The sequence below is a fragment of the Thermobia domestica genome, chromosome 13 (assembly GCF_964235325.1).
Source record: "Thermobia domestica chromosome 13, izTheDome1.hap1.1, whole genome shotgun sequence".
Lineage (NCBI taxonomy): Eukaryota > Metazoa > Arthropoda > Insecta > Zygentoma > Lepismatidae > Thermobia > Thermobia domestica.
The window spans coordinates 217,233,292-217,247,791 of record NC_137466.1 but is presented as its reverse complement, the minus strand read 5'-3'; the positions used below and the strand labels follow the sequence as shown (position 1 = coordinate 217,247,791).

Here is a 14,500-nt window from a genome sequence, read left to right as displayed (position 1 = left end):
TGGATATAGAAAACAAAGAAACGAGGTAGCAATGAAGGTTTCGATGAGTTGGCGTGTGCTTGGCTTTGGGCTTTCAATGCGTGCTTTCATACAATCTGCTTTTTGTTGTACTTGCAAGCGATGCTTTAGAAATTTCACAGAGCGCCATAGCATCACTGGTCGTTCAGGGGCTATTGATGTGTAGCCAGCGTAAAACGCTTGCTTCAAGCTTGAATGGAACACTGGATGCAAAGTTGCCTCCATGTAACTTCGTTACTGAAAGCGTAAAACGCTTGCTTCAAGCTTGAATGGAACACTGGATGCAAAGTTGCCTCCATGTAACTTCGTTACTGAAAGCGTAAAACGTTTGCTTCAAGCTTGAATGGAACACTTTATGCAAAGTTGCCTCCATGTAACTTCGTTACTGAAAGCGTAAAACGCTTCCTTCAAGCTTGAATGGAACACTGGATGCAAAGTTGCCTCCATGTAACTTCGTTACTGAAAGCGTAAAACGCTTCCTTCAAGCTTGAATGGAACACTGGATGCAAAGTTGCCTCCATGTAACTTCGTTACTGAAAGCGTAAAACGCTTCCTTCAAGCTTGAATGGAACACTTTATGCAAAGTTGCCTCCATGTAACTTCGTTACTGAAAGCGTAAAACGCTTCCTTCAAGCTTGAATGGAACACTGGATGCAAAGTTGCCTCCATGTAACTTCGTTACTGAAAACATAAAACGCTTGCTTCAAGCTTGAATGGAACACTGGATGCAAAGTTGCCTCCATGTAACTTCGTTACTGAAAGCGTAAAACGCTTGCTTCAAGCTTGAATGGAACACTGGATGCAAAGTTGCCTCCATGTAACTTCGTTACTGAAAGCGTAAAACGCTTCCTTCAAGCTTGAATGGAACACTGGATGCAAAGTTGCCTCCATGTAACTTCATTACTGAAAGCGTAAAACGCTTTCTTCAAGCTTGAATGGAACACTGGATGCAAAGTTGCCTCCATGTAACTTCGTTACTGAAAGCGTAAAACGCTTCCTTCAAGCTTGAATGGAACACTTTATGCAAAGTTGCCTCCATGTAACTTCGTTACTGAAAGCGTAAAACGCTTTCTTCAAGCTTGAATGGAACACTGGATGCAAAGTTGCCTCCATGTAACTTCGTTACTGAAAGCGTAAAACGCTTCCTTCAAGCTTGAATGGAACACTTTATGCAAAGTTGCCTCCATGTAACTTCGTTACTGAAAGCATAAAACGCTTGCTTCAAGCTTGAATGGAACACTTTATGCAAAGTTGCCTCCATGTAACTTCGTTACTGAAAGCGTAAAACGCTTCCTTCAAGCTTGAATGGAACACTTTATGCAAAGTTGCCTCCATGTAACTTCGTTACTGAAAGCGTAAAACGCTTTCTTCAAGCTTGAATGGAACACTGGATGCAAAGTTGCCTCCATGTAACTTCGTTACTGAAAGCGTAAAACGCTTCCTTCAAGCTTGAATGGAACACTGGATGCAAAGTTGCCTCCATGTAACTTCGTTACTGGAAGCATAAAACGCTTGCTTCAAGCTTGAATGGAACACTGGATGCAAAGTTGCCTCCATGTAACTTCGTTACTGAAAGCGTAAAACGCTTCCTTCAAGCTTGAATGGAACACTGGATGCAAAGTTGCCTCCATGTAACTTCGTTACTGAAAGCGTAAAACGCTTCCTTCAAGCTTGAATGGAACACTGGATGCAAAGTTGCCTCCATGTAACTTCGTTACTGAAAGCGTAAAACGCTTCCTTCAAGCTTGAATGGAACAGTGGATGCAAGGTTGCCTCCAAGTAATTTCGTTACTGAAACCCATCTTGCGCCATGCTCACACGCTTTCCAATCTAGCTGGATGCAAGCTTGGTCGAGTTGCAATGCAACTTACAGCGAGCGGTTTGCAAGGTGTCTCTGCTACTAGTTTTTTACTAGTTTTGTTTCTGCTACTGAGTAATTTTCCTGCAACGATTCTTCTGCTAATATTTCGATGTTACGTATGTACAAGTAAAGTACTACTTCTAGCATTGGATAACTTCTAACATTGCTGTAGACTAGAAGGGATGAAAAAAAAAACTTTTTATAAATAGTGTAATGTACCTCACAGGTTCTTTCGGTGGTGGTGGGGTGATATGAGGTTCACAGCCTTCAACTGAAACATCGAGCGTTGGGTACGACAACTGACCATTGATTACCGCTAATTGTGTTCCAATGGTGATCCAACCCACGAACAGAAGACCAGTTATTGTCCCCACTATAGCACCCTGAAAAACAGTGACAAACAAAGAATTATTACGAAAACAATGTTGAAAGATCGTGTTGATGTTATTAACTTAAATTACATTGACTACTATTCGTTCCATTAAAATATTGAGAACATATTATACAATGAAGCTAGTTGGATAGGTACATAAATTCATTCCGCCTTATGCAGAGTCGTTTTGACGTATGATTACCGTCATACTAAAGGTCTGACTACTGCAGGAAACATATGTTAGTCGAACTCTTTAGTATGGCACTAATAACGCTTCAGATCGACTCTGCATAAGGCCCATTGTGTTTTGTTTTTAGTTTGATAACACTGTGTTGTAAAGAGTTCTTTCAAAGATGTTATAAAATAGAGGATCTGCCAATACAACAAAATCGTGAAGCCATACGTCACAGCTTCGCCACACCTACTCTGCCCACTCCGCGCCACTAAGATCGCTATGTTTCGAGCCAACAATCATGGCGGAAACGAGAGTAGCCAGTCAGACGTACCGGCTCAGATGATGTTCAGTTGTTTTCTGGCTTCATTGACTTCACATGATGAAGATACGTAAGGGCAGTTCGTCTATTTTATAACATCCTTGAGTTCTTTACTATTTCATTGATACTACTTAATTAGTTGTTCCGTAATATTGAAAAACTCAATTTATTCTAATTCTGCAGTCGAAACAAGATGGAGGGTTTTGTGGAGAAAGTTCAACAGTTCCGACGCATACTACGTTTCGTGTTTAACTGGGGATGAAATGCAACAGGAGCGGCGAAAGCAATATGTCTTGTGTGCAGGACTAATGGAATTGGTGAAAGAATGACAAGCAAATTATTTTCTTATTCCGAGATTTAAAAAAAAAAAAAAAAAAAAAAAAACCCGAAAAGATATTTGACTTTATCTATGTTCCACGTTAAGGACAGCCATCAGACTTCGTTACGCATAATTCATTCTATGGCAGAAATTCGGTACCACATGCGTTAAGTGAGGCAACAAAATTGGCCGTGTGTGTGCCATCAGTTGCGAAACTTTTCCTACTTCCCTGATGTCGCGACTACAAATTTTCACCTTTCCCGCGAGCTTTCTCTCTCTAACCATATTCGGGGAGAAATGTTCCCTAATGAGTCTGCCTTTGAGACTTGACCCACTGATTTTTTCAACTCAAATCCACGTCAATGGAGACTCGGGTTCTATTCCCGGCGGGAGTTCATGTGGTTCGGATTCTACGTTAATCAGTAAGTCCACGTCTCATATAGCCTCGCTGCTGAACGAAACGTTAAACTCAAAATCAACTCAACTCAAAACCACGTCAGTCCTACAGGCACAGAACCGAACTCTTCGCGCAACGTTGGTAGCTGTGATGGAAGACTCAGATACAGCCAGATCAATGATCCACCAAACCCGGTGACGCGGAGGACTTGGACAGACCTGGATGGACCCCAACTGACCCATGAAGACACGGACGGACCAATGACCGGAGACGACGAAACATTGTCATATACGTAGCGATCGTATGAGGCTAACGACTTTCACAAACTAAGCAAGCAGGCATAATAACTGGTTACCGCAGAGCAGTTAGCTATTACTACTTGGACACTTCAAATGGAATTTCTGAACATCTAGATTGCAAGTAACTTTTGTTGAAATCGGTTTCTTTTGTTTAACGTCCCACGATTATGCTCTTTAGGCCAAAAGAAACGAATGATTAACGGAAAAAATGAATGATTCTGAAAATAAATTTTATGTATTCTCCCACGAGGAATAGAATCCAGACCCACCTACACCAAAATCACGAGCGCTAGCCACTACACTAGTGGGAATGGCGTAACTTTTATTGAATTCGCACGTACTATCCGGAACACTTCAGTAGAATTTGTGTACTTTGTAATATGCTTTTCTCGGACTAAAAAGTATTTACCACAGTAAGCCTACAGTATTAATTAAGACACTTTTAAGTATTCACTTTAAGAGCATACATTTCATATGCGTGGTAAGTAAAACAACCCAAAAACATTTAAAAAAGCATAAACAACACTAGGTATATGGATGCTACCCTGAACATGATTCTGATTATCTAAGGGTCCAGGAAAAAGCTAAGTTTAAAAGCATAATAAAGTACAATCTTAAAAAAGCATAACATTTAAAATAAAGTACTATTCTGGGATAATTAATTGTATGATTTAACTGTTAGTCTCATTATTGTAATCAAGAATTATTTGTAAAATATGTTTTAAGTTCTATTACCAGCAACATTTGAAAGCCAGGCACTTCAACAATGAATATTTTAAAGAGTAAATACCTATCTTCTTAATACCCTATATTGAAGTATGAATCTTAAAAATTGAAGTATACAATATAACTGCAGTTCTCCAACAGTTAAGATAATATTACAGTTTAGCGTTTTGTAGTCAGTGTTCAATTTGAATCAGAGCAATTCGTCGTCTGCTCCAGTTGAAAGAAGCTTTTCTCACTGGCGGATTTAGCCTGGGGCAGGGGACCTAGTCCCCCTACTCTTTTAAATGACAAATAATTTAAGCTATTGTTTAAGCCTATATATTTTGGAAAGTTTATAGTCAACTCAGGTATACCTATCGTAGCCTGGGTTCTGGCTGGCCCTCCCAGTTTTTACCATCTAGATCCGCCACTGGCTTTTCTACACATAATGTGATTCTGAATTCTAAAAGATTGCGTCTGACAGAAAAGGCCTTGAAGCTCATTTAAAACTTACAATTAAACAACTTGTTCAGTGCATGCAAATGAAGAAGCTATGAGTGATCTAGACGACTGAAATTGTCATTATTAAGCAAGACTTGGTGTAATTATAGTCAGGGGTAAAAGTGGATCTGAAATGGTAGGAGGACGGTAAGTAGCGGCATGACATTACCCCGTTCCTCCTGCCTATCTTTGCCCATTGTAAATTTTTAGGAACTGGAGGGACGCAGTGCACAATTTTTGGAGGTGGGAAGACTGCGTCCCCTCGCGTCCCCCCTCACTTTTACCCCTGATTGCAGTGAATGTTTGTATCACCGGTACTTTATAGTATCTTATAACCTTACTTCATTGTTACAATAAACGAATTACGATATTGATAAACAGTATTTGATTTCATAGTTTATTGATATGAAAGAAACTGTTACCAATAAAATATTAACAGAAAATAAGGCTTAAGTTCCAAAGATGGTCGTCCGTTTCTAGCAAAATTTTGAAAATTTACCGGGAAGAAATGAATAATTTGTTTGTTTGTGTGCTTGATAATATGCAAAGAGACCGCAAGTTGTTTATTGTTTTTTTTTTTTTTTTTTAATAAGCGGTTATAAACATGATGCAACTATTTGGCAAGCGGAGAGAACTACTTCGTGCAAGGTTACCTCATGTTTGGATTGTGGGAGAGTAACGACCATTTGAATTCTGAACATGGCTACAGGTGTACAAGACACTACATTTGGTATCCTTACGCAGAAACGAGAAATTACATTATTAATTTTAACAAAATGGATTCAAACTTCCCTAACTCTAAGCTAACCCGACTCTACCCTACTCTACTTATCCCTCCCTGACTCTACTCTAGCCTACCCTACTTTGTTATATTCTTTTAAAGAGGTTCTAAAAAATTGATGATTTTTAAATTTACGTAATTGTTATTACGCTTTTTGTCGAAAATCAGGCAGACCACCAACATCAGAATAAATACCGAAAATAAGATATTTAATAGTGATATTAGCATTCCATTATTTATGTTGAAAGCAAGTTTAAAATTAAACATAATTAGCAAAATCATGAAACGTAATTACCTATCAATAAATAAAGATTAATGCTTCCGTGATAACAGGTGTAAACTATTTCATTTTTGATGCATTTTTTGCAAAGTAATTTACTTTTTTTGTATCTTTCAGTAATTTAATTATAATAATTATGTTGTTTTACATTTCTAAATTCATAAGACACTCTTATAAATTGAACTAAACCAACGTATACTAAGAATCCCAGAGATAGATTCGACAAAGAACTACATGTGGAATTGCAAAACGAATATTGTTAAAAAGGTGAAAGACTTGAAAACGTTATCGTACCTTAGAGTTGACCCATGGTACATACATTCCTAGGGAAAACAATCCCAAAAGATTTCCGGCAGCAATAGCTGTGAGACTTGTTGCAACCTACAAAAGTAATATACAAAAAATAAGTTCAGTACACAATACTCATGTTCATAACTTCTGAAACAGATTAGACCTAGTACATTTAAGATTTTCTCCCCAAAATTCTATGGGTAAAAATATCCAAAGATGAGATATATATATACAAAGCAACAGAAATCATTGATCTAAACAGAATGTTACACATTAGTAACTAAAAATTTCCAAGTTTAGAGTGGTTCTATGGGGAACTGAAAAATCTTCCCCATGTTTTTTATACGGGACACCTTGTACACCCCGAATTTATTGGTCACTTCTTGTACAGGGTGTCTACTAAAATTCCAAAATGACATTTCGTGACTTTTTCGTGACCTTTTCCTTCCCAAACCATAGAATTTAGTAACATTCTCAAGAGCGGATTTGGGTGCGAATTGGGCCGAATTTTCATGTATGCGATAGAAGTGTGATTTGTTTGCGATTTGGTAGCATCTAAAGACGACCAGAGACATTTTTGGTGGTGAATTTTGACCTTTTGTAGAATAAAATTTTCCAATCTATACTTATATTTGCACAGATAAAAAAAAAATTCGTGAAAGAAAAGCTAAATTTCGTAACTTTTTCTTGACTTTCATGACCGTTTTCTCATTTCGTGACTTTTTCATTACTTTCGTGACTTTCGTGACCGATAGACACCCTGTTGTAGGGTTACTATGATTAAATTAGATATGATTGTAGTTTTTTGGGATTAACAGACAGGAAAATTTCCAAAAGTGAATGTTTTTAATTTTTAGGGGTCTAAAGGAGCGATGAAGAAATTCCCCATATAATTTAAAAGGCCCTCTTTGTGGACTTACAATCTCATATTTTAGGTAGTTGAAAGTGGAATAAAAACTTGGAATTCGATGTGCTTGTACGTTTTCGTTAGCGTTACCTAAGTAAATCTTACCAAAAATAAAAATTTCCAGCTTTATAATTGTTTTATGGCGAACAGTAATTTTTCTCATGTTATTTATAGGAACATCTTCTACATCCCAAAATGTTTAGGCACTTCCGGCAGAATTAGAATGATGAAATTTGGCATGATTGTAGCCTTCCGGGACTAACCCATAGGAAAATTGCCAAAACTGAATATTTAGTTTTTAAGGGGTCTGAAGGGGGAATGATTTAGTTTTTAAGGGGTCTGAAGGGGGAATGATTTAGTTTTTAAGGGGTCTGAAGGGGGAATGAAGAAATTCCCATGTTATTTAAATGCGCGTTTTCTTGGGATATAAAATCTTACCTTTTAGATAGTTGAAATACGAAAATAAACTTGAAATTTGATACAATTGTTGGATTAAGAGGTGCGAAGTCGTAGGTCGAGTAGGCACGGGCAGTGGCGTAGGGAAGGGGGGGGCCCAGAGGGGCCGGCCCCCCCCCCCAAAGCGGTCCGACAATGTACTTTGGTACTTTGATGTTTGTAATTTTTTATATATTTTTATGTTTATATACTTTTTCGTTTGTAATGTTTCTACATGTACCTATAACAGCACTTGGGCCCCCCCCAAACACACATCCTGGCTACGCTACTGGGCACGGGAGTTAGGGGACGGAGCCCCCAGCTGGGCTAAATGCAGAAAATGTTAAGAGCAAATGCATGCAATTCACTCTTGATGCAAAGGCTAATATATAAAGAGACGCGAGGCCATTGGCTGAGCAAAAATTGGGGTCTGGGGGCGGAGCCTCCAGCTAGTCAAAGGCTAATATATTAGTTACTCATGCGGTTCTCAAAAAAAAGAAAGAAAAAGAAAAAAAGATAAAAAGAAAAAGAAAGTAATTGTTTCTAAACCTGAGAATTTATTGTACACGAATCATGGCACTCATTAAGGTGAAACTGAATCTGTATCATCATCATCATCATCACCTTCTTTATGTTTGTAGGAAGATGACAGTATATGGAGTGTAATTAAGAGATAAAATTATAATTAAGTGTTAAACTTTAGGTTAGAAGAAATTATTGTCCAAAGATGATGTAACATATGCTATACACATATACTTATTGATTTAATGGACTGCAAAGTAATTCATTTCGAGCAGTGCAAGTTCCGGACCATAGTTTAGGGGTAGAGTTTATTCTTGAAATAGGGCTTATATAATATTAAGAGCAATTTGAAAAATAACCGTATGGTAGAGCTTATTTTCTGTTTAGTTATTATTTTTTGAGGAAACAGGTAAACATGCAGGTATTATGTTTCGATTCTTAACAGAAAACAGTCTTTTTTAATCGATATAGTTATTCTATCTCAAGGATTGATGAAAACCCCATTGACAATCCGCTGACGGGCCGAGAGCGGGCCGCCAGTGACCAAGAGTGGCCAAATTTATGCGAATTCCATAAATTTCTGCTTAACGAAAGCAGTTAGCCGACTCGTGATAACCGTATCTCATGCACACTACTGTTCCTACAAAGCAATTTTTCGATTAATTTTTCAGTTTGATTACAGAAAAAATGATAAAATTAGCTGTACTTTAATTTTGCTTATGAGGCCCCTTAACACACCACGACACATGTGTTACACTAACTATGGTCATTGGGATGAAACTAATGAAAGGACACAATATAACATGTATTTTATTCGTTATCTTCCCCGTCAGGGGCCACTTACACATCATGTTCTTGTCATTTTCGCTTAAGAGTCTTCACTACAGCGAAATTAAACTACCGCTAATTTTTGAGTTTTTCTGTAATATCTTCAAAACAAATAAAAATATTCGAAAAACAGAAACGTAGTGAACTAGATAATACGATTTTGCATGCGATACCGTTATCACAACTCATCTATCTGCTTTCGATTTGCAACTGTAGATAGATTTAGCATTTTTTCGGGCTCTGTAAATAGCGGCATACCAAAAGCAGATAGGTGAATTATGGTATAACATGGAAAATTGTATTGTCTAGTTCACTACGTTTCTGCTTGTCGAATATTTTTATTTGTTTTGAAGATATTATAGAAAAATTCAAAAATTAGCGGTAGTTTAATTTCGCTGAAGTGAAGACCCTTAACCAGCACCTTGGTACAGTTGCTAGACTATTGTTCACTTGGAAAAGCACTACGGTATAATGTATGCACCTTTTTATCACTCACAAAACGTCTTCTCCCAGTTGTACGTGTAAACTCTCTTTCTAAACCAGTGTTGCCAACCAATTTTTCCAAATATTAGGAAAATTCTTATCCAAAATCCAGGAAAACTCCAGAAGATGCAACTTAAAATCTAAAGATGTTAATTAGGATGATTATTTTTTTACAAGGCAAACAGTGAACCCATCAATGATTATACCTACCAACAAAAGTCTAATCATCTTTATCTGCGTACATGTCAATATTGACTCTGCTGGTTAGAGAGCGATTCACAGGGGAACCTAGCATGAGCTGTTAGAAGTGAGCGTTCTTGTGTGCAGCACTCCTTGCAAAGTTTGGGTATCAAGTCTATCTGTTTCGCCTTCAACAAATTTACGATTGAAAATACTTTTCTCTACAGTGACACTTGAGGAAGGCAGAGCAAAGACATAACAAATGTGGATATATTCGGAAATATTAACTCTATAGGCTATCTACTTCTTCTTCTTTTTTTACTAACAAGCATCAGAGGCATCATTTAGTGAGGACGGGGAGGGGCAACTGCCCTCCCTGAGTTGCATATTTATATTGATTTTATCAATAGAATAGTAGTGAATAATTGAAATGTGCGAAATTTTACTTATATCAAAGGGTCTTATCACCCTAAGCAAAATCTGAAATGACACTCCTGACAAGCATCCAAATATCTTGAACAGAAACATCATTTTCAGTTTACAAATCTGTTTCGCAATAACCGCCATTCTGTGTCTACGAGTTGCAATTTACTCTATTCTATATCATTAGGAGAGTCAGCTACGAGCGGAGCAATTGATTGTGCCGATTTCTCTATCTCGTTTGATGGGCTAATCATCTCTAAATGTTTCATGGCGGGATCATGAAGCGTATCTCTCTCTCTCTCTCTCGAGTTGAGTTGAGTTGAGTTTAACGTCCCGTTCAACAGCGAGGCTATATGAAACGTAGACCTACTGATTAACGTGGAATCCGAACCATTTAAGGTCCCACCGGGAATTGAACCCGGTCCTTCCACGCGTGCTTAGCCACGGAGGAGCTCATATCTCTCTCGAATTTGATGTACTGCTTCAATATATAATTCAAGACACCGGAGTTAAAAATCTTGCAGTCCATAATTTGGGAGATTTCTTGATGCCATGAATAGGGAAACTTTTGCTGCAAAGCACATTTTATCTGTAGATAAGAACTCCTTTTGGTTTCTGAAGACTACATTTTCTAAGTGTTTTTAAATGATACGCAAAACCAGGAGTTTGTAACATTTTTTAAAGAAAAATCAGTAGACCAGGAGATAACTTGAAAAACCAGGAAATCTCCTGGAATATCAGGAGACCTGGCAACGCTGTTGTAAACATTTGAAGTGAGTCCACCCACACCAATCACCAAGTAACAAATGAAAAACGCGAACCGAACATAATACAGGCAGCGCGACCAGACGACGATTTCTCCAATCATAGCGGCAAAGCTGTTATCGTCACTGGCGGGCAGCCACGCAAAATAGCTGCAAAACTGCATCGCGAGCATTTTTGCGGAACAGCTACTATCGTTGTTGGGGGCCGCCAGCGCACAGTGGTCCAGAATCAGAATCTGACTGGAAAAAAGTAGTTTTGGCAACTACGTCTAATCTACATTCGAACAGCACGGTTGTGTTAAGTAATAAATAAGGTTTCTTGCTGCGTATCAGTAAACACGGATAACAGCATATAGTGGCGGCAGCAGCACCTCAAAATTGATAGTTCATTATCTGTTTTATAGCGCGCTGAATTGGGGTAGTATGAACGTAAGGTTTGCGGTTTAATTGCGCATGTGAAAAGGCAACGAACGATCGCAAAATAAGCTATGAGTAAAGGTATGTATATGTACTTGTTATTTGACTAAAGTTTTGATTGATTGGTTTACGTTGCTGTTCTGTAGAAGCATTTCTAGAGAGTCGAAGTAATCACGTATTGAAGAACTGCTACTGGAAATTGAAATTGAGATTTAAAAATGTACGTTCATGTCTGTATTGAGATCTTTCGTCATGGTGTAGTTTGATATATGTATTTCGAAATACAGTTGTGATCTACTGCCCGTTCTTGCCCGATTTTTATATTTATCGTCTTTTCAAAGTTAGGTGTAGCGAGCCGGATACGCTCTTCGTGACGTGAAAAACCTGTACGAGGTATTGTGTTCTAAACCATCAAACGAAGCACTTTATAATTTTGATACGAACAGTTATGGAATGTAAATTCTTTCTGTGGATGTTGTTCGCAGTGTGAGAGTGACTTTAAGTGCCTTCAAAATGATTTCGAGAAGCGTTGGAAGCTGTATAATAGAATGACTGATAAATGTTTATCCAAATATAATGATTGGTTGGAAGGACATGTTAAGTTCTCTGATAATGTATTTACTGGTTTCAAAACGATCTCTTGAAGCCAAGAACATAGGCCTTGGACAAGCAAATCAGGCAGACCTAGTAAACTCTTCGAAGATCCGGAAACAAAGTCGAAGAAAAAACTTGTACAACCACTCGTTACAAAGCATTCTGAGTACGAGCTGGTGTTTGCTACCCAATGTTCATTGAGAGCTGCTGGAGAAAGAGATGCCGCGGTTGTATTAGGAGAAATCACTCAAACGACACTTAATGGAGCAACGAAAATCAAAAAGGCTTATCATTCGCCAAAAATTCTCTCAAACACTTATTCTCCGGTTGAAGTCGTGGCACTTACTATAGATAACAACTTAACAAAAAGAGAGTATGCACATTTGACACTAGGTGCAAAGGCAAAACATTGTGACATATATCCGTCGTATAAAGTGGTGTGGGAAGCAAAATTAAAGCGTTATCCCAGAGAAAAGAATATTATAGTAACTGACACGTCAGCCGAAGATAATTTACAAGCAATAGTAAATCAGACAATTGAGCGCATCGTGATTTTACATGAAGATTATATTAAACAGTGCACCAAAGATGGAGACATAATGAAATTAGTGTGTGAGTGGGGTTGCGATGGAAGAAGTTGTCATAATGTTTATAAGCAGAAAGTTCAAACAGAAGATAAATTGAACTAGTGGCTCAGATATTTTTGCTATCTCCTTCGTTCCCCTACAGTTGTATTCAACATCAGATGGGGAGGTTGACAAAGCAATTTTGTAGCAAAATCCCAAACCATCCTCGCCTAGATTTTGTCAACCCATTAAATTATTGTACCAGAAAAAAGAACTGAACTGTCGAGAAAATAGGTATGTTCAATGGAAACCCAAATACGTAATTTAAAGCCTACTAATGTACCAATTCAGGAGAAGGAAGTAAATGATATCCCTAAACTTGTGTTCACAATGGTGAATGGGAAGATGTGAAACCCTGTTACAGAAACTTCCTCCTCAAACGTACTCCTTGAAAGCACTTAAAGTCACTCTCACACTGCGAACAACATCCACAGAAAGAATTTACATTCCATAACTGTTCGTATCATAATTAAAAAGTGCTTCGTTTGATGGTTTAGAACGCAATACCTCGTACAGGTTCTTCACGTCACGAAGAGCGTATCCGGCTCGCTACACCTAACTTTGAAAAGACGATAAATATAAAAATCGGGCAAGAACGGGCAGTAGATCACAACTGTATTTCGAAATACATATATCAAACTACACCATGACGAAAGATCTCAATACAGACATGAACGTACATTTTTAAATCTCAATTTCAATTTCCAGTAGCAGTTCTTCAATACGTGATTACTTCGACTCTCTAGAAATGCTTCTACAGAACAGCAACGTAAACCAATCAATCAAAACTTTAGTCAAATAACAAGTACATATACATACCTTTACTCATAGCTTATTTTGCGATCGTTCGTTGCCTTTTCACATGCGCAATTAAACCGCAAACCTTACGTTCATACTACCCCAATTCAGCGCGCTATAAAACAGATAATGAACTATCAATTTTGAGGTGCTGCTGCCGCCACTATATGCTGTTATCCGTGTTTACTGATACGCAGCAAGAAACCTTATTTATTACTTAACACAACTGTGCTGTTCGAATGTAGATTAGACGTAGTTGCCAAAACTACTTTTTTCCAGTCAGATTCTGATTCTGGCCCACTGTGCAGCGGGAAAGAGCTGCAAAACGGCATAAGCGGGCAACGCCCACATCCCGCCATGACACTGCATGTATTGGGGGTCTCGCCGCCAAATTAGGAGGCGATCCGCCATCGATGGTGGCAAATTGTCAATGGGGGAATGAAATGAAATCTTTAAGTTTTACGTCCCACGGTTATACCGACTAGGCTAAAGGAGACGGTGATGATGAGAAATGAATGGAATGGTGGAATGAAGAAAGTTAGAGGAAACGGGAGAACCCCGAGAAAACCCACGCACACGGTGTTTGTCCACCACTAAGTTCCATTGGCGCGAGCTGGGATTGAAGCGAGGACCCCATGCACCATAGGTTAAGCTCTACCGTTGAGCTACCGCGGCTCTCAAGGATTGATGGATCTTAAGATGGCGATCAATGCATTAAAATGATGAAATCATGAACTCAGTGAAAAACGTGATCCATTAAAAATGAACTTCCATTATAATAATGTTAACATTAAGTCGTTAATACCTTTGTTACCCTTAATACATTTATAGGTGATATATTACCTGTAAAATGGTCCCCAAGGAGGCAACCACGAACACAAAAGAGAAACAAACACATCCGAACACAATCACAGCCAGTTTGACGAATAGAGTTCCTTTGGCTTCAGAAATGTCTTTCTTCATTACGCCTCGTACGAAGTCATGAAGGAGAACCCCAGACACGGAGTTCATACCTGTAGACATTGAGCTGAAAAGGTGAAGGTTTTCTTTAGTGAAGTGTTCTTTATTTTTGATAACAAAACAAAACCATCTTTAACTAATTACAAACGGCGGAACTTTACATGAGCAGAGTATTTGGAGTTAAATGAACATAGCATAAAACATGGAAGAAGCTATGCGAAAATTAGTCGACCTATATCAATAG

General features: G+C 38.3%; 1 protein-coding gene across 1 annotated transcript in view; it reads right to left on the bottom strand.

Annotated features, from left to right (window-relative positions):
• Nucleotides 1-14,500, bottom strand: part of LOC145667740 (sodium-coupled monocarboxylate transporter 2-like) — an 86,912-nt gene that overhangs the window by 20,776 nt on the left and 51,636 nt on the right. The window contains exons 11-13 of the mRNA XM_081735183.1: nucleotides 14,140-14,323; nucleotides 6,323-6,409; nucleotides 2,099-2,262 (exon numbers count right to left, since the gene is read on the bottom strand). Of these exons, the coding sequence (XP_081591309.1) occupies nucleotides 2,099-2,262; nucleotides 6,323-6,409; nucleotides 14,140-14,323 (435 nt within the window). The remainder of the gene's footprint in view (nucleotides 1-2,098; nucleotides 2,263-6,322; nucleotides 6,410-14,139; nucleotides 14,324-14,500) is intronic.